We start from the raw sequence: 21462 nt of genomic DNA, 5'->3' as shown, positions 1-21462 counted from the left end.
TGGGTTTACAGGGCTAAACAATTAAGACTGCTTTGGGGATGAAAGGGGAGGATGGGAGGAGGACTGGCGTCTTGATCACAAAGTGGAAGACGGGCTGGGAAGGATGGGAGCAGAAGCCCAGCATCTCTGGAGGAAGGTTGGCTGGGGATGTTGGGGAATCAACAGCTCACTGGTCTGCAAATCATCAAGCGGGAGGAAGATGAGGGGGCTGCCCAAAGATAACCGGCTGAAGATAATGAAAGTCTAGAGAGCACCAGTTGGAGGAGGAAAAGGAGAAGCTTGCGGCCAGAAGCAGCACCGGAAATCTGGCTGGACATGATGAGAACATGAAACACCAAAAACCTGTGGTGGAGGGGAAGTGGCACAGGCAGTCCTCCGATTACAACAGTGCATTTAGTGACTGTTCAAAGTTACAAAGCCCTGGAAAAAGTGACTTAAGACCGTTTTTTTCCACATTTACAACCGCTGCAGCATCTCCTTTGTCACCCATTTTCAAAATTCAGGCACTTGGCCGCTGGTTCATATTTATGACTGTTGCTGCGTCCTAAGGTCACGCAATCCCCTTTCGTGTCCTTTCGACAAGTCAGTGGGGAAATCCAGATTTACTTAACAACTGGGTTACTAACTTATCAACTGGATCGATTCACTTATCAAGTTTAAAACGGTGTAAAACTCACTCAACAACAGAAACTTTGGTCTCAATTGTAGTCATAAATTGAGGACTACCTGTAGTTGTTGCGTCAAAGAAAAACTGGCGAGGGAAGAGAAGACGTCAAAACCCAACCATGGATCCAGGGGCAAAGAAGGAAGGCTGGGGATGATGGGAATCCAAACCAGCGACTGAAGTGGAGATAGAGGGAAAGCTGGCTGGGGATGATGGGATTCCAAACCAGTGACTATCTCCACCAGAAGTGGAGATAGATGGAAATGAATGGCCAGAGGGAGGGTTAGCTGAGGATGATGGGATTTTAAACCCAGGAGCTGGAGGAAGGGGCTAGAGAGAGGAATCTGGCTGGGGATGATGGGAACAGAAATCAAACGGTTAGGGGAAAGATGAAACAAAGAACCTCCAGAGGCTAGCTGGGGATGATGGGAAACTGGAGGGCAGTGGGATCCGGGACACTGGGGATGATGGCAATTCCATCAAGAAACACAGAAAGAAAGCTGGCTGGGGATAATGGGAATCCCAAGCCTACCATGCGAGTAGGGATCCCGCGGATCCGGCTGGGGATGATGGGAGTCCCAGAAACTGGAGGGAACTGGGATCCGGCATAGGGAAGGAAATCTGGCTGGGGATGATGGGAATCCCAGGGACAGAGCAAGAAACAAGGATCACAGAAGGAAGTCCAGCTGGGAAGGATGGGAATCCCGAACTCACTAACCGAACGGGGAATCCCGGCTGGGGATGATGGGAGCGGGAAAGCCAGCGCCGCCGCCCCACTTCCGCCCCGCCGCCTCACCTCGCACTCCCGGCTCAGCTTCCTGAAGAACTCTTCGTTCTCGAACTTGCTCCGCTGGTCCGGGACGACGCGCGGCATGGTGCGCGGGAGGCGCCGCGGCCAGCCGGCCGGCCGGCGGACCAGCAAAAGACGTCCCACCGCCTCCTCCTCCTCCCTCAACGCCCGAGAAAAAGCCGGCTGGCGGCGAGACAAGGAGCCGGAAAGCGCGGGAGAAAGAGGACCCCCCGCTCGGCCAACGGTTGCCGCCGCCGCCGCTGAGGCGTCTCTGAGGAGAGCCGAGGGGGCGGAGGCGCCGCGCGCCACAGGAGCGAGTAAATCCGCCAGCGTTCCCCGCTGCGCCTGCGCGGCCCCGCCTACTCTCCTCTCTTCCCCTCCCTCCTCCTTCGGCCGCCCATGAAAGGAAGGGGAAGGGTGGGGGAGAAAGGTACAAGACGGGGAGAGTCGCGCCGAAGGGCTTGGCCCGCGGGGAAGGGTGGGGAGCGGGGAGCGCGCATGCGCGGCGGAGAAGCGCGTGCCCAAGATAGCGGGCGGCATCTCGCTGTGGTCTCTTTTCTCAACCGTTTCCCCCCTTTTTTTCCTTTGTCAATGGGGGAAAAGTTTGGGAGATTGAAAGGGTTGGTTTTCCAAGCCGGGGTGGGGTGGCGGGGGGGGGGGAGGAAATGAGAAGTTCCACTTTATCTTCCTTTTATTTTCTTTATTTCCCTTTTTTTATTTTTCTCCTCTACATCACATACAGGTTAATTCGTATATACCTTAAAAATAACATCCATCGAGGCTGATATAAAGGCAGAAGAAGAAATGGATTTTTGAACAATTGATAAAAAGGTGTAACTATGTATGTTATTTTTATTTGTTTAAGTGCCAACAGACCTCCTCGTCTGGGTTCGTAACCGACCGAGTCAATCGGAGGAGAGGTGGCCGCGGGTAAAGGTGGTTGCAACGTGCTAAAAACTTTATAAAGTTTTGGCTGAGTTGGTTCGTTCGAGGAGGCGTCGTGGGAATCGAGAAAAAGGGGACCGTTGAAGTTTAGGCGTGTTGGCCGAACTAGCACCCGCCCCTCACGGTGCTTCCGAAGAGCTTACACGTTGCTTAAAAGCGGATCAGCGAAAGCTGCCTGGAGGATGGATGTATTCACACGTGTTTCTGGAGATTCTCAGAATCTCAGTCATGGTTCATGGTTTATCCAAAAGGTGCTTCCCCCCCCCCCCAACTTCTTGGATGAGCAGCAAAACGGCTTCCAAGAAAATTCGGAAAGTCCAGTTGCCTCTTGGAGGGGGGAAAGCATCTTTGGGATTCACACGTGTTGCTGACTCGCGTTCACCTCGCATTTTTGAAAGCAGCCTTGTAATTGCGTTGTTCTGAAAAAAAGGAGCCTGGACGGGGCGCCGCTGGAGAAAGGGGTGGTGGTGTCGCTTCTTTGCAACTGGTTGTGCTGTGTTGCACACATGCTTTGTTGGCACAGACTCCCGACTCTCGTTCCAACTTAATTTTTCTTCTCGATGCAAAACTGGACGATTATTTCCCCGCGTGTCCCGATTCTTCTTCCCCCACCCATCCCGTGTTGGTGCCCGACGTTAGCACAAAACCCTTCCGAAGTTTGGGACTCCAATTCCCATTACCCGCAGCTCGCCACCAGCATCGCACTATGGGTGTATGTTTGTGGGTGGGTGGGTGAAGGTAACCCCTTTTCCCCCTATCCCGGCTATGGCCGCTGCACAACTCACGCACGCTTTGTTTGTTTTTTACAATGTAAATGTATGGCAAATGTATCTTTTTCTTTTATGTACGCTGAGAGCATCTGCACCAAGACAAATTCCTTGTGTGTCCAATCACACTTGGCCAATAAAGAATTCTATTCTATTGTATGTGGCCTGGACTTACCACCACAGTTAAGCTCATCTTTTCTGTTGTTAAAGTGCCCTATTGGTTCCAATATTTGTTTTGCCCCGTTTTATGACTTTTCTGGCCGCATTGGTTAAACAAATCACTCCGATGGTTAAACGCGGCTGTCGTTAAGTGAATCCATTGACTTTGTTAGGTCACACAAGGGGATCGTGCAGCCGTCCTAAATCCAAGTCGCGACTGCAGAGATGCTTGCGACCGTCGTTAAATGTGAACAACAGTCGAGACTTCTTTCCACCGTTATTTAACTTGGAACGGTCGCTAACCAGGGACTCCCTGTCCTGGAGGGAGTGGATGTCCTGTTGCTTTTGCGAGCCCGAGTCCTTTCGGGGGCTCCTTAACTCCCGTGGAGGCAGCGTCTCCCCAAACTTCCCCCGGGACTTTTCCTTGCCGTCCTAAAGCGAGACAGCGGCCATAAATCCGGGACCAGAGGAGAAATCTACCGCCGGCGAAACCCCGATCCGCAGTTTTCTCACGTGGGGAGGGAAGCAGCCCCACGTAAGACTCGCGCGCGTGGGTGAAGTGGGGGTCCCGGATCCACCGAAGTGAAAACTCCAGCGTGGCGCATAGAATCGGGTTGTTCGGCATTGCTGCCTGGAAGAAAGGACCGAGTTTGGGGACAGATCCACGTTGGGGAGCGTGTGCTCGGGAAGGGGCAGGCTAAATCCACGGGGTGGGGGCCAGAATCGAGTTTGCAGAGGGCGCGGAGAATAGGTCGGGGGGGGGGTGTCCCGGGACTGCTGCTGCCCCTTGCAAAACCGGGAAAAGCAAGCAGAAAGCGCCAACCGCGCGCGGTGTGTGTGTGTCTTCACAACCCCCTTCCTCCCCATTCTTGCGTCCTATCCTGCACGTCCTGCATTGCACGCGCCGGCTTCCCTTCTTGCCTCTTGCCCGCGCGCGCTCGCACACACACTCGCCTCGTCTGCTGGATTTCCTGTTTCCTGCTTTTGCAGCGAGCAGCAATTTGCCTCCTGCGTTTTTTTGGCTGGTTGCTCAGTGGGGACGGGCTGGGCTTTCGTGGGGTTGCCTGTCGGGTGGCCCGGTCGTGGGAAAACAGCAGCGTGTAAGAAGAAGAAAAATAGCCGGCCGTGAGCAGGGCCAGTGAGGCAGGCACCTGGGAGTCTGTGAAGTGCACTTACCTGACTCTGTGGTTTCTTCCCCAATACCCTCAAGACTTTAACCTTAGCCTCTCTGCAGTCGACCTCACCCTATCCCAAAGAGGTCTGTAAGGGATGTGCATAAGTGCACCATTGTGCCTATCGTCCCTGTCTTACTGTCCTAATGAGGACCTGGGTTGTGAGGGCAATTTGCTAATAATAATAATAATAATAATAATAATAATAATAATAATAATAATAATAATAATAATAATTTATTAGATTCGTATGCCGCCCCTCTCTGAAGACTTGAGGCAGCTCACAACAACATAAACAGTGTACAAATACAATTTTAAAAATACAATTTTAAACTCTTATACTAAAATAATCACACAATCCAATCAAACCATACACCAACCTTGACAATTGGGTGTGTGTGTTAATTTCTCCAGGTCTGGCAGCAAAGATGAGTTTTTAATAACTTACAAAAGGCGAGGAGGGTGGGGGCAGTCCTAATCTCTGCGGGGAGTTGGTTCCAGAGGGTCAGGGACGCCACAGAGAAGGCTTTTCCCCTGGGTCCCGCCAAATGACATTGTTCCTCTGTGGGACCTAATTGGCCGCTGGAATTCGTGCAGCAGAAGGCGGACTCGGAGGTATTCTGGTCCGATGCCATGTAGGGCTTTATAGGTCATAACCAACACTTTGAATTGTGACTAGAAATTGATCGGCAGCCAGTGCAGGCCGCGGAGTGTTGATGAGACATGGGCATAACGGGGGAGGCCCATGATTGCTCTCGCAGCTGCATTCTGCACGATCTGAAGTTTCCGAACACTTTTCAAAGGTATCCCCTTGTAGAGAGCGTTACAGTAGTCGAACCTCGAGGTGATGAGGGCATGAGTGACTGTGAGCAGTGACTCCTGGTCCAGATAGGGCCGCAACTGATGCACCAGGCAAACCTTCGCCACAGCTGAAAGATGTTTCTCTAATGTAAGCTGTGGATCGAGGAGGACGCCCAAGTTGCGTACCCTCTCTGAGGGGGTCAATAATCCCGCCCCCAGGGTAATGGACGGACAGATGGGATTGTCCTTGGGAGGCAATACCCACAGCCACTCCATCTTGTCAAGGTTGAGTTTGAGCCTGTTGATACCCATCCAGACCCCAACAGCCTCCAGGCACCGGCACATCACTTCCACTGCTTCACTGACTGGACTTGTGGTGGAGAGGTAAAGCTGGGTATCATCAGCGTACTGATGATACCTCACCCCATGCCCTTGGATGATCTCAAAAGTGCTATTGCTATGTTGTAAGCCGCCCTGAGTCTAAGGAGAAGGGCGGCATAAAAATCGAATAAATAAATAAGTATTGTCCAAATTTACCTGTACCTACTTTGCTTATGTTTATGTTTATACCAATACCTTCTGCCTTGTACATGCTTGATAAATAAATAAAATAAATAAAAATAAAAGAGGAAATGCTGTGCAGGATCAGGCCTTAGGGCACATTCATCATTGAATGCAGAGGGCTCAGGGAGTCCTCAATTTATGGCCACAACAGGACCAGAATTTCTATTGCTAAGCAAGGCGATTAAGTGAGTTTCACCTGATTTTGGAACCTTTTTTTTGCCACCGTTGTTAAAGCAAATCACTTGGGAATGGCTTAAGCCAAGAATCTCCAACCTTGGCAACTTTAAGACTGGTGGACTTCAACCCCCAGAATTCCTCAGCCAACTTTGGGTGTTATTGAACGCAGAGTCTATAGGTAGTCCTTGAGTAATGGCCACAACAGGATCAGAATTTCTGTTGCAAAACAAGGCAATTGCCAAGGGACCAAGTTCTGACCCCATCACTGGGGATACTTCAAGTCAAGGTTTGTAAGTATGAGGTGCCCTGTTGTAAGTCCCTCCCCCACTTTTTAGTGATATTCTCGCTAAACAAACCGATGGTTGTAAGTCGCAAAATATCCATATTTGCAAAAAACCAGGTTTGTCAGATGTTGCAAGCAGAGTGCTGCACAGCGAAGGCCGAGCAATCTGATCACATTGCACCCTCGTGAGTTGTGAGAACCCAGACTCTGAACTTTTACTTGAGTGTCATATTCAACTCCCCCCCCCCCCGATGTTGGACAGTTTTGATCAAACCGCAGTTTGACTCTCCCTCGATAATTATCTTGTGTGAACAAAGCCTCCACTGTCTATTGTGTTTGCCTCAACAGACCACAGTTATCCCTCTGGAAATTGGCAAACATTGGCTGTGTTCCTACGACATGCTTGATTGCTGAATTGGCCCATTGTCTGGGTATATACAAGCCACTGAATCCTAAGCCAACTAAATGCCTGGAGTTCACTGGTTAAACTAACTCAGGTTAATGTGCAGATGCTACTGGGTTTTTAAGAGACCTAGTTTAGAATAGAATAGAATAGAATTCTTTATTGACCAAGTATGATTGGGCACACAAGGAATTTGTCTTTGATGCATCTGTTCTCAGTGTACATAAAAGAAAATAGGCATTTCCCCTTACTCCTTTGACGAAGGCAGGGATCCTAAACTTTACAGATAAAATAGAGTCCAATTTGTGATTTCACTCTATCAACCCAGTTGGCTTCTCAGGAGAATATGGGCATTACTCTTCACTTTTAAAAGTTCTGAAGCACTGCGGGAAGTGAGAAAGTGTTAAATCATATGTAAATAAACATTAAAATGTTAAATAGAATTTAAACCTGAACTATTTTTATTAGGAATCATTAACAACAAGATAAAGAAACAAATCCAGTACATCATTTTACAAATAATAACAGCAGTAAGAATCGTATACGTTGAATACTGGAAACTTGAAAATACACCAAGTGATGAAAAGATTATACATAAAATACTTCAATGTGCAGAGATATACAGGCTCACTTTGGAAATGGAAGGCAAAGAGGAAACAGAATTTAATGAGGTTTGGAATAGGTTGGTTAGAGCAGAGGAATAAAGATGTTTAGAAATAAATGTAAATAATCGTATGCTATATATGACACTGTACTGTTAAAAAAGTTTATTGATTTATATATTGAAAAATGAATAAATAACAAAAAAAACCCATTACCACTTCTTGGTTCTTAAGAACGGACGAAGTAGACTGCTATTAAACAAAGAAGTTCCACTTTTTCCTAGCTTATACACGGCTATCCGGAACATGAATGTAATGTGTGTCGCCACAACTTGATTGCTCTTGTGTAAGGAAATCACATCCAGAAAAAACAATGAATTCTGGCATGAGGTTTCCTAGGCAAGAATCTGCTTGTTTAGTTGAGAAGTTCAGAGGAATGATGGAGAATTAGGCGCCTATTGGCATTTGCTCTTCATTTTCAGAAGTTCAGAAGGTTTTGCAGGAACTGAGAAAATTGTAGCCTCACAAAATCTCAACAATTACTAATCAAATTCATTCACTGAGTTGACTAAGCTGATTTTACCAGCCTGGAAGAAAATTGAAAAACTAATTTATAACAATTGTCTAGAGATGGATGTCTAGGGCCTTATGACAGTGATGGCAAACCTTTTCAGCACTGAGTGCCCAAACAGGAATGCACGTATGGATGCACTGAAGGACTGCTTGTCTTTGGCACGACTGGTGCGCCCTCCGAGGCTGGCGCGCACATGTGTGTCCAGCGTGCTGTGCATGCCCATTGGTGACAGATTCGGCTTCCATGCAGATGCAGCAAGCAAACTCTTGGTGTGTGGATGTGCGCATGAGCGAGATTTTGGTGATTTTCGCTGATATTTTTGCTTCCGCGCATGCATAGCTGTGTACGCAGCTCCCATTTTTCCAACTGAAGCTGCATCCTGGTCCACATAACCAGCAGCCCATTATTGTGTGGATGTGTACACGCGGAGTGCCAGAAACCTGAAGACCAGTTGGCCAATGCGCTTGCTGTCCAGCTGATCTTTGGATTTCTGGCATGCACATGTGTGCCAGCCAGCTGATCTTCACACATGCCAGAGCTCTGGATACCTGAAGACCAGCTGGCCGGTGCACATATGTCTGTTTTTTGGCTGTTTTCAAGCTGTTTTGGGGCCATTTTTGGGCCAAAGCCAGCCTGACACCCCCCCCCCAAACAGTCCACAAATGGCCTGAAAATGGACCCATAACAGCTTTTGGGGGCCCTTTTCCAGGCAATTTTCTGGTGCTTTGGTACATCTGAAGACCGGCTGCACTGAAAACCAGAAGACCAGCCGGCAACGGCACATGTGCCCACAGAGAGGGCTCTGAGTGCCACCTCTGGCACATGTGCTATAGGTTCGCCATCACACGTCTATGAAGATTCTCAGTCATCCAGGTCACAGTTGTATCAATAGTGGTTTTTATTTTTGAACAAGGCAACTCAACTGATTTTTTGAGGAGAAGGAAGAGGAAGAAGAAAAACAAAATGGCAAGTTTTACACACTTGTATAAATCCCACCAAATTGAGTGTAATAAGATCAGGAGAGACTGAATCAGAACACCAAATACAAGCTGAACAAACAACACCTTACAGACAACCCTCATTTCATGAAAGACCTCTGGATACTCATATCAAATGACCTAAGTGCCAAAGCCCACTGCAACAACATCACCAAAAAGGCTTCAAGAGTTGTTAATCCTATGCAGTTTCTTCTCCGGTAAACTCACACTACTAACCAGAGCATACAAAACTTTTGCCAAACCAATCTTTGAATACAGCTCATCTGTCTGGAACCCACACCACATTTTGGACATAAATACATTAGAAAGTGTCTAGAGATACTTTACTAGATGAGCCCTCCACTCCTCCACTCGCAACAGAATACCCTATGCAACTAGACTTACAATCCTAGGTTTAGAAAGCTTAGAACTACATTGCCTTAAACACGACCTGAGCATAGCTAATAAAATCATCTGCTGCAACGTCCTTCCTGTCAACGACTACTTCAGTTCAACCACAGCAACACACGAGCACACAACAGATACAAACTTAAAGTAAATCGCTCCAAACTCGACTGCAGGAAATACAACTTTAGTAACCGAGTAGTTGATGCATGGAACTCACTACCTGACTTTGTAGTATCATCACCTACCCCCTTAGACGATCCACTCTTGACTTGATTCCTAAGAAGTCAGTAAGGGGGGTGGCATAAGTATACGAGTGTCTTCCGTCCCCTGTCCTATTGTTTCTCTTTTACTAGTATCATGTATATAAATGTATTGTTATATCTCTGTATACCACCAGTACATACTTGACAAAATAAATAACTAAAAATAAATAAACTCCAACCATCCTTGCTACGAACAAATCCTCTATTCTTAGCTCTTTCGTCTGGTGGGTGGGTGGGTGGGTGGGTGGATGGGTGGGGGGAGAATATGTATTTCTATCCTGTTTCTCAAGGAAAAGTCAGGCCTGTTTTTTAGAATTAAATTTGAAATGGCAATCTAATGCATTTTGACTTCAGAATGCTAGTATCCCACTGTTTTCTGATTCATCTCTTTTTAACTGTCTTCTCCTTTTGTAAGTGTTCCTGAAAGGTGTTTGAGCAGAGGTTATTCTATAGGGTCTCCTGCACCAGCAGGACATTAGACTAGAAGACCCACATGGTCCCTTTCAACTCAGTCAATCAATCAATCAATCAATCAATCAATCAATCAATCAATCAATCAGGAGAAACTTCCTGACAGAACAAGTAATCAGTGGAACAGCTTGCATCTTGAAGTGTGTGCTTCACCACTAGAGGTTTTCAAGACAATTTTATTTATTTATTTATTGGTCACACAAGTATAGTATTACAGTACATATTAACATAACATAAGTAGAATGTAGTAATAGAAAGGATAATAAGACAGTAGGACAGGGACAGTAGGCACAAAAGTGCACATGTATGCCCCTTACAGACCTCTTAGAAAAGGGGAGAGGTTGATTGTAGATAATGTAAGGTTGAAGATTTTGGGGTTGGGGGAAGCAACAACAGAGTCATGTAATGAGTTGCAGGCGGTGACCACTCTATTGCTGAAATCGTATTTTCTTCAGTGAAGTTTGGAGCGATTTACATTCAGTTTGTATCTATTACATGCTCTTTGTGTTGTTGTTGTTAAATGTGAAGTAGTTATTGACAGGGAGTACATTATGATGTATGATTTTATGAACAACAGTTAAATCAGTTCGGAGATGACGCAGTTGCAAATTTTCTAGATGTAGTATTTGAAGTCTGGAAGAGTAGGATAATTTGTTACGTGAGGAGGGTGCACAGCCATTTGTCCAGAATAATATAGGGCAATGATGGCAAACCTATGGCACGGGTGCCATAGGTGGCACGCAGAGCCATATCTGCTGGCATGTGAGCTGTTGTCTTAGCTCAAGTCCAACATGTAGCCAGCTGATTTTTGGCTCACACAGAGGCTCAGGGAGGGTGTTTTTGGCTTCCAGAGAGCCTCTGGGGGGATGAGGGAAGGAATTTTTACTTTCCCCCAGCTCCAGGGAAGCCTTTGGAGCCTAGGGAGGGCAAAGCACCAGCCTACTGGGCCCACCAGAAGTTGGAAACAGGCTGTTTCTGGCCTCCAGAGGGCCTCTGGGTGGATGGGGAAGTTGTTTTTGCCCTTTCCAGGCATTGAATTATAGGTTTGGGCACTCATGCATGTGCGATAGCACACACGCACGCTCTTTCGGCACCCAAGGGAAAAAAGGTTTGCCATCATTGGTATAGGGTCTCCTGCTTGAGCATGGAGTTAGGCTACAAGACCTGCAAAGTCCCTTCCAACCCTACCATGATCTGTTTTTCAAGGCAACTCTGTTTTGGTGGATGGTACTATGCATACGAAAAGATCCCAAAGTCAGTTTTCTGTGGATCAAATTGGAAATCTTCAACTTTTCACATCTTGACTAAACCCATGCAATAGTAAACCTTACTAGGCAACGAGGGCCCTACACTATGTTGTAAGACATTTTGCACTCACCCATATTGTATTTGGGTCTATAGCTCAGCTAAGACATTTGTCTAAAGTTACATTATGTTGTCAAGGAGCCACCTGTTCCTTTGTTCTAGTTAAAATGAAGAATTTTCTCTTTTCAAATAGTAAGACATCCTTGAGTCAAATTTGGCTCCTGAAAACAGATAAACCCATGCAAGATTGATATTTTACAATAGTTTGTTTTGGCCTGGTTTGAATGTTGTGTCCAAAGCTCAAGAATGTATCAGGAATAAGAGGTTATATCCAGCAGTTTATGGAAGAGTCAACCAATGCTGTAAAGAGCTTATGGTCTATGAGATTCCCACTGACTGTATCTTCTGAAATTGGATTGCTTCCTGTTGCCATTGATGATGTTAATAGTGGCAAGTTAATCTAGGTGAAGTTTTTTTCCTAATTCAATTAGTTTAATTTCACCTGAAGCATTTAAGCTCAACTGTTCACTCTGTGAATTAAAAGGGTGTTTCAAGGTTGCTCATAGGCAGATTTATTAACTTTACACAGTTTTCTTTGGAGCCTAAAGAAAATAGTGTTCCGTAAATCACATCCTGCCATTTTTACAGCTGTACAAAGACCTTTAAACAGAACTAATGATATCTTTCTCTTGAATGAAACATAATAAATAACAAGTAGTGTTGAATAAATGCTTTGCCACAGTTGAGCAGCTGATGAAAGGAAGTGGAAAAAGGTGTCACTGGTTCTGAAAAGGGTCATAGCAGAATATTTTTTTGGGTGGACAGTTCTTTTAAAACTCACATTCTGCATTTGCACAGAGCTTTTCTTGTTAATTTTTGCAAAATGTCATTGCCCTTAGAGATGTTGACTTGAAGAACTAGAAAACCAAGTATCCTATGTTTTCTTTTAAAGAATGACAAGAGTGACACTATCACTAGTCGCCATTCCCAATCTCTGTGCCCTTTAGGGGTGTAGACAAATATTGAGGGTACCTTAATTGGGAAGTAAATTATTGCTACCTGCCTAAACCAAAGAAAAAGGAACTCAAATCTCAGAAATGATCAAGAATACCATCAAACCACAGTAATTCAACACACTTCAAAAAGGAATCCATCAATATTGATTCCAAAAATGTTTTTAAGAAGATTAAGTCAGCATCTTAAGTAAACACTCTTAAGCACATGCAGATGTATTTCTATGAACACACCACCACTGGTTTTTCCAAGTTTATTTATTATTTATTAGATTTATGTGGCACTCATCTCATCTAGAGGTGACTAGTTGTATGTGCATGTGTCTGTATATCCAAAGTTCTTCATAGTTTGGAAATATTTCAGATTTGGGACATTTAATGGGATTAAACCAAATGTAAGACATTTTCTCATATGTAAATTTTGAGTTTATTTCATGTCTCTTTGCCTCGAGGGTGTGATTTTGTGTGCAGCTAGAAAAATAAGCAAGTTTAACTTAATTTAATTCGTTACATTTATAAGCTGCCCAACTTCTGTTGGACTCTTGCTTGATTGGTGTCACAGAGACAATAGGGTGACGAAGTAAGCCTTTCTAAGATGTGCTCTCCAATAGAAGGGGCAAAACAAGAAGTGATTCTGGTGCTCCTCCTCAACTCCACAGCAGGATCACATATATAGTCATGGTAGGCTTGGAAGTAGTTTCAAATACTTTATTGTTTAACATAATAAACATCTCATCTTCCAGCTGCAACAGTTTTTTACAATTTAAAATAATATTACAGTCCAAAAGATAAAATACATAAAAGTATCAGACAATATTTTAAGGATGATAAATAATATCATATAATTATAAAAATTCAGTTAAATGGTACACTCGTTTAAAGTGACATTTTTGATTTTTCTAAAAAAAAAAAAGGTATAAAAGAAACTTCTTTCTTAATTACTTATAGAAAATGCCAGAGGAAATCAAGCTGTCATCAAAGATTTCTCTCAGAAGGAAAACACAATTCAATGTTCAAACACACAAATACCACAACAGATTTCTTTTGCTTAACCTGGAGATAAGATGGTGCTATGACAAGGACATATAAAATCAGGCAATAGATAAAATATCTTGTCAACTATAAGTATCATATCTTAATAACAGTAAGTCAGCAGTAAAAGTCAGTTATATGCCAAAAAATACATGTCAAACAGAATGTTATTAAGCATGAGTCCCATTTAATGATTTTGGAGGAATAAAAAGGTGACAAATGTTTGTAAGAACAAAAACCAATCAAAATTCTTTCGGGCCACACACAGTACATGATTAATATTTATCAGTCAAAAATATAATTTATACATGGCTAAAATTATTCCAAAGTCAAAAATTAGAAATCAATCACTGGCCATACCTATCATTAAAAAGGGCCATTGAGATTTTCTTTCTGGGTCTAAGAACTATAAAATTATGCCTGGCAAGAAAACTATAAAATATATTATCAATCACCAGCCATACCAATCTTAAAAAGAGCCAATGATATTTTTTGGGTTCTAAGAACTATTACTATATCTAAATTAAGCCAGGAAAGGATTTACTCAAGAATTTAAATGGCCACAGCTAGAATTAAAAAGAGCCACAGAGAATATTTTTGACTATGAACTAACAACTTCTTAATTTACAGATTGATGCCCATGCCTCGTGCATCATCAAGTTTACTTTGGATTCTAAGAGGTCTGGCTGCTACCAGAATTATTTCTAAAGGTTGAAGGTGGTGATCCAAAAAGATTCCCTTCCAGTATGAGGCTCACTTAGTGATCCTCAGGACCTGGGGTTACACACTCACTTTGTACTCAGGGACTGAAAGGATCTCCCAGTGCAACTCCAGAGATAACTTCCAGTGTGTGTTTCACAAATGTGTTAATTCAGGGACTGAATGAGAAGGCAGCGGATCAACAACCAGGCCCATTCAGTGTGAGTGTCAGAGTGTTTATTAATTTGTGTGTTTTTTGTTTCAAAACTTCACTAAAGCAAGCCTTAGGGAAAGCTTTAGCAAGGCCCAAATGTTTTTGCAATAATAAACCACATGTTGCCAACAGTACCAGTCAGGCTTCTTGGCTAAATGAGGCATTGGATAGTTAATGAAACCAATGACATATCTTTGATGTCTTCAGTCTTGACTCATTTTGCCTATGAAAAAAAAAATCAACATCAAGAAATGTCTACCTGATGTTCAGAGACTAGAAAATCAGTTCAGCAGTTTTACAAAGGGGTTTTTATGTGCTTTATCCTATATGTGAAGGAACAAGATACAAGGAATTGGAATGTTGTGCTCTGGAGAATACTGCAGACCACAGGATTTTACTGTTCCCAAAGATATGGCCTCCAACCGCAGGAGTTTCTCTAGCTATTCAGATATAAAAAGGAATCCCTAAAATCGCCTTTCTGCAAGAAGTTTACCTTTCTGCAAGAAAGTCAGTTCAGCTCTTGGAACTAAAAAGCTATTTTATTTCATTTTTGCCTTAAATTCCTTGATGTAGCAAGTCCTCTACATGTTTTCTTCTTTTAAGCACTTGAACATTGACTAGAATTATCTCAAGTCCCAATAATTGACTTTATTCCTGAGAGTAAGATCAGCTCCCAAACTTGAAATAATTCTAGTCAACCTTTGCCTTAGTAGAAGTAGGTTGTCCTCTATGTTTTGCTTCTTTTAGTTTAGAATGGTTTAGGAAATGGAAGTGGGGTGGAGTGGAGTAGGGGAGAAGGGAATAGAAAAAATAATGAAAAAAGAAAAAAGAAAAGGAAGAAAAAAGAAAAAAGAGGAAAGACAGGATAAAGAAAGGAAAGAGGAGAAAAAAGAAGGGTAAAAGAGAAAAGAAAAGAGAAAAAAGAATAAAAAAGGAAAATTTGAAAAAAAGGGGAAAAAACAATAGAAAGGAAAACAGAGAAAATAGAAAGAAAAAGAAATAGCCAAGAGCAGGAGGAGGAGCTTTCTTTGGCCAGAGCACCTGAGACCTTGAGAGCCTGGGCTGAAATCCCCTCCAGCTCCTGAGGTAATTTCACCCTGAAAGTTACTAATTGCAGCTCCCTGTAACCCTCTTGGCGGTTAGATCCCACTAATATTTTACCCTGATATTAAGCCTTGAGTAAAATCACCTCAGCCTCCAAGAATTCACTTTATTTCAGAGAGCAAAGTCAGTTCCTAACCCTGAAGAAATTTCAGTGAACTTTTGCTTTTAGGGGGGTTTCTTTGGCTTCTTTCAAAAACTTGAACCTTGGCTAAAATTTTCCTCAGGGTCCAAATTAATAAAAAACATTAAAAAAAATATCTAAGACTTAACTTTATTCAAGAAAAGGTCAACCCCGGGGCAATTTTTGCTTTTTGAGTTAATTTTTTAACACTTATTCACCTGTGGCAGAGCTCTTTTAATTGCACCTAGTTCAAACCACCTGTAGCAGAGCTCTTTTAATTGCACCTGGTTGAAACCACCTCAGCTTCAGTCCTCCTAAACTAATTTTAAACCTTAAATATTACCCCAGGTGATTTGGTCCTTTTTAAATAGCGGGACAAGAGACTGCTTCTTTTTACTTCAGCCCGATTCTTTAAACTCGGAGGGGGTGGGGAGGCTACTCAGCCAATCCAAAAGAAAGGCTTTTCCGAAGCAACCAATCGCAGCCGAAAGAAGGCGGTCCGAGAAGCACTTGGCAGCTGATTGACTCGGCCCCCCAGGCGGTTGCCATGGAGACGGCGGCAAGCTGCGCGCGGTGGCTCATCCTGGCCAGGTGTGCCGGGGCCACATAGGTGAGAGTGATTGGAGGCATTCACGCGGTCTGTTGGGCGTCTCAGTGTGAGCGTGCAGTGCCTTCTCGCCATCACCCTTCGCTCCTCCCTTTTGACTACAGATCCCATATGCCAGCCAGCCGGCCAGCTCTCCTTTTGCATAGGAGTCTGGGGTAGGTTTAGCTTTTCTTCGGTTGGAGACTACCTTTGCCTCTCCCCTGTCCCATTGCAGTTTTTAAATGATCTGCAGAGGTGCTTTGAGAACAGACCAGAGGGAGACTGCGGCTTATACTGGGGTGCTTTGGATTATAGGTCCCATCAGCCACTTCCTTGGTGGGAGTGTTGATAGGGGATAGTCCTTTCTGCAACACAAGAAGCAATGGGTGGAAACTAAACAAGGAGAGAAGTAACTTAGAACTAAGGAGAAATTTCCTGACAGGCAGAAGGGTTGATCAGTGGAACAGCTTGCCTTCAGAAGTTGTGAATGCCCCAACACTGGAAGTTTTAAAGCAGATGTTGGATGACCATCTGTCTGAAGTAGTGTAAGGTTTCCTGCCTAAGCAGGGGGTTGGACTAGAAGACCTCCAAGGTCCCTTCCAACTCTGTTGTTGTTGTTGTTGTTGTTGTTGTTGTTGTTGTTGTTGTTATTATTATTAACAACACAGAGCAAGAAACTGAACAGCTTGCCCCTCTGAAAATGCTCATTGTTTAAAGGACCTCTGAAAATGAAATGCCATAAATAAAAATAAAATTATGATTATATGCATAGTCCTCAACTCACGATCACAATTGAGCCCAAAATTTATGCTGGTAAGTGAGAAATTTGTTTTGTCCCTTTTTACTACTTTTCTTGTTTCTACCTTTATTAAGTGAATCGCTACAGTTGTTACATTAGGAACACAGTTGTTAAGTGAATCTCCATTTGCTTGTCAGCAAAATGACTCCTGAACACTCTGACCATAATAAATATGAATCATTTGCCAAACATCTGAATGTACTATGGGGATGCTGCAACAGTCATCATGGTCGTCTTTTAACATACCTGATAATCCATTGCAGGGTGGAGTCTGGGTAACTGAATGGAGCTAGCAGAGTGTTTTAATGGCTGGATGCCCTTTCTGTCGCCAGTGCGGAGTTTTGTTCAGCAGATATATTCACAGAGTGCCAAGACAGAAATATCTGCCTCTACCTAGGATCGAACTCACAGCCTCCTGATTGTGAGGTGAGAGCTCCACCTCTAGGCCGCTGCACCGCTCGAATGCTGCAACGGTCATAAGTATGAAAAATGGTCGTCACTTTTCTTCGGTGCAGTTGTAACTTTGAATAGTCACTAAATGAGCTGTTGTAAGTTGAGGACTGCAACAGTTGTACAGTATAGGAGATGCTTTGGACTACAGGTCCTATGACTCAGTTTTGTGGGATGTGGGCTGATGGAGATTACCTCTCTTGCACTAGATCACCCCTCTACTTATTGGCTCTTCCCCACCTAAAATCCAAGCCTCTTTTTCTGTGTTTTTGAATTTTGCTTGCATTTTCCCCACCTTAACCAAGTAGCCCTTGTGCAAATAGTTTATTCCCCCCCCTTGCCCCTTTCTTTTTAAGTTAAAAAAATGGCTCTGCTTTGCTTCCTAAAAACCCCGCCTAAATGTTACAAATGAAGAAGTTTTAAAATGTTAGCAATGGAGAATTTTTGATGTCTTACTAAACACAACCAGATTTTGTCAAAAGGAAGAAACCAGCAACGTCACTTTAAAGCAAACATTTTATGAACCCTTCTGTCTGGGAGAGGGAAATTGATCCTGCTTTCTCCTTCCTCCTGCATCTCGCTATCTCTCCCCTTTTTATGTAAAGTGACAGCACTTTCTTGTGGAAAACGAACAATAAAATTCTCACACATCCCTAGCCTTCGGCATATCCAGTTCAAAGATTCAGTAGGAGCAATTGGGAAAGAACTTCTGCCAAAGAGTCACCACCAAAGGCTAATTCATTTTTTAAAAAATTATAATGTGTACATTTTTTTTTTCATTTAACAAGTATACATGCCAAAGTTGTTTGCAGGAAGGATGGTCTTATTCTACAGCGCTGGTAGTTGAACAAATAGCCTGAAATTTATCCATTTCCTGTATTCTTATAATTCAGCCACATAGCCTGATATAAGCCTTCTGCCTCTGTACTATTTTTAATTTTTTGTACTCCTTATTTATAATAGCAGCTTCAGAGTCAGATTTAGGGTGAGAGTCAAAAGACTTTCCAAAGCAAAATAAACATGGCTTCTGTGGAGATTTTTAAAGTTTAAAAAGTTTAAACTTTTTATTTAAAATTCAAAAGTTTTGAGTGGCACCACTTTGGCTGGATTGTTGCACTGATGATGTTACCTAGTTTGGGTAATGGGACATCTGCAAGAAAAAAGCCAAGTTTAGAGAGCACTAAAGGACCCCCCTCACAGCAGAGAATACTGTATTTGTAACACAGGGTTGAACTGTGACATCTTTTGTGTTCTGTGGAATTTGGTTGTTTTCATGCAGGCATTTCATTGCCTAACTAGGCAACATCACCTGTGCACTGACTACATTTATTTATTTATTCATTTATTCATTCATTCATTCATTCATTCATTCATTCATTCATTCATTTATTTATTCATTCTTTCATTCATTCATTCATTCATTCATTTATTTTTTTTATTAGATTTTTAAGCCCTCCCTTCTCCTTAGACTCAGGGCGGCTTACAACATGTTAGCAATAGCACTTTTTTAACAGAGCCAGCCTATTGCCCCCACAATTCGGGTCCTCATTTTACCCACCTTGGAGGGATGGAAGGCTGAGTCAACCTTGAGCCGGTGATGAGATTTGAACCGCCGACCTACAGATTTACAGTCAGCTTCAGTGGCCTGCAGTACAGCACTCTACCTGCTGTGCCACGCCAGCTCATTGCATAGTTGGTAATGAAACATCTGTCCTAAAACAACCAAGCTCAGAGAGCACCAAGGACTCGCTGAGATGAATGTGTGAGCACCCTAGAGACGCTAAGCTAGGCGCACAGCTCAACTTTTACTACTGGTGTGGCATCCCCTACTGTTCCAGTAGGAAACCGCTACTGTACTGGAGGCTTTCAAGGAGACTGAACAGCCACTTTGTCCAGAACGGTAGGCTCTTCATCCTGAGCAGGGGGTTGGATTAGAAGACTTCCAGCTCTATTATGATTGTCCATGGGGAATTATCAGTCATCCAAGTCATGGTTGCTGCAAAGATGCAACAAAGGTTTTTTTTAAAGATGTTTTGTTTCTTTTCCAAGGAGCTTCTTCAGCTCTGATGGTGGAGAATGGAATATAATCAATTGATTGATTAATCTCTATCTTTATCTCCTGGCTGGGAGAAATGCTGGAGGGGAGAAGCTGTGGGTGGGAGAAATACAGCGGTACCTCTACTTGAGAACGCCTCTACTTAAGAACCTTTCTAGATAAGAACCGGGTGTTCAAGATTTTTTTTACCTCTTCTTAAGAACCATTTTCTATTTAAGAACCTGAGCCCAGAAAAATTTCCCAGGAAATTTGAGAGTGGCACGAAGGCCCAGCCAGTTTCCTGCCATTCCCCCTGGGTGTCTCTCTCTGGTGCAGTGTATGGGAGGCAGCCTTGTGCCGGGTGTATGGGAAGCACGTGCTCTTCCTCGTTGCCTCAGTCCCTCTTTTTTAAAAAAAGCCTTAAAGTTTTGGGATTTTTTGATTCCCCTCCCCTCACCTTCTTCCTTTGGCAGCGACTGTCCTCCTCCTCTTCTTCCTCCTCCTCCTCCCACCCAAATTCCGAGCTTTTATTTCTTTCCCAATGGGTTTGCACACATTATTTGCTTTTACATGGATTCCTATGGGAAAAGTTGCTTCTAAATACAAACTTTTCTACTTAATAACCTGGTCACAGAATGAATTAAGTTCTTAAGTAGAGGTACCACCGTGTGAGCATTTCCTTCTGCCTGCTGGTTCTCAGAGGGAATATCTCTTTCCATCATCCTTGCATCATTATCAAGATTGACTCAGCCTTCCATCCTTCCGAGGTGGGTAAAACGAGGACCCAGATTGTTGGGGGCAAATAGGCTGCTTCTGTAAACTGCTTTAAGAGGGGTGTTAAAACACCATAAAGCAATTTAGAAGTCCAAGCGCTATTGCTCTTCCTTCTATCCACCCATCTTTCTTTCCATGATGCACAGTAGTTAGAATCAGTAGCGGGTTGCAGCCGGTATAGGGCAATATCGCATCCTGGTAGCAAAAATGGAGCTCCACATGCAGCTCCAGCTGACCGGTGTGGGCGTGTGCACATCGGCAGGAGATTCAGCATCTGTGCATGCGTCAGAAGCAAAATCCTGTGTGAAAACGTGCGTGCAAGACTTTGGTGATTTTTGCCAATTATTTGCTTCCACGCATGCACGGAAGCAAAAATATCAGGAGAAATCACCGAAATCTCACTCACGCGCATGTAAACCCATGAGATTACAAAGAGCCGAGGTGGCGCAGCAGGTAGAGTGCAGTACTGCAGGCCATTGAAGCTGACTGTACATCTGCAGGTCAGCGGTTCAAATCTCACCACCAGCTCAAGGTTGACTCAGCCTTCCATCCTTCCGAGGTGGGTAAAATGAGGACCTGGATTGTGGGGGCAATAGGCTGGCTCTGTTCAAAAGTGCTATTGCTAACATGTTGTAAGCCACCCTGAGTCTAAGGAGAGGGACGGCATTAAAAAAATTGAATAAAATAAATAAATAAATAAATATTTGACTTCCGGCGCATGCACAGAAGCCGAATCTCATGCCGACATGCGCGCGCCTGCCTGCCAGATGCATATGCGCCCACACCAGTCACTGGGAGCATTCCAGTAGCGATGGCAATGGGAAGCCCTTCACTGGTTAGAATGTAGTATTGGAGGCTAATTGTGCCAATGGCCAGCAGTTCAGTTCTCACCGGCTCAAGTTTAACTCAGCCTTCCATTCTGTCAAGTTCAGTAAAATGAAGACCCAGATTATTGGGGGGGTCAATATTCCTTCCTTCCTTCCTTCCTTCCTTCCTTCCTTCCTTCCTTCCTTCCTTCCTTCCTTCCTTCCTCTCTCTCTCCCTCCCTCCCTCCCTATGGTGGCACAGTGATTAGAACGCTGGACTGCAAGCCAACTCTGCCCACTGTCTGGAGTTCGATTCTGACTAGCTCAAGGTTGACTCCGCCTTCCATCCTTCTGGGGTTGGTAAAATGAGGACCCAGATCCATGGAGGCAATATGCTTACTCTCTGTAAACTGCTTAGAATGGTCTGTAAAACACTGTGAAGCAGTATATACAGTTAAGTCTAAGTGCTATTGCTATCTGGCACACGTGGCATCACCGTTTGCC

At 43.9% G+C, this 21462-nt stretch overlaps 1 protein-coding gene across 4 annotated transcripts in view; it reads right to left on the bottom strand.

Moving 5' to 3' along the window:
- Positions 1–1830, bottom strand: part of CBFB (core-binding factor subunit beta) — a 50998-nt gene extending 49168 nt beyond the window's left edge. Inside the window, exon 1 of one of the 4 annotated variants that reach the window (XM_070760509.1) lies at positions 1461–1830. In XM_070760509.1, coding sequence (XP_070616610.1) covers positions 1461–1538 — 78 coding nt within the window. In that variant the 5' untranslated portion in view covers positions 1539–1830. The remainder of the gene's footprint in view (positions 1–1460) is intronic. The other 3 variants (XM_070760510.1, XM_070760512.1, XM_070760511.1) reach the window with 3 other exon arrangements.
- Between the last annotated feature and the right edge of the window lie 19632 nt (positions 1831–21462).

Source organism: Erythrolamprus reginae, chromosome 9 (assembly GCF_031021105.1).
Source record: "Erythrolamprus reginae isolate rEryReg1 chromosome 9, rEryReg1.hap1, whole genome shotgun sequence".
In the NCBI taxonomy this organism is placed as follows: Eukaryota; Metazoa; Chordata; class Lepidosauria; order Squamata; family Dipsadidae; genus Erythrolamprus; species Erythrolamprus reginae.
This window is presented reverse-complemented; position numbering and strand designations above follow the sequence as displayed.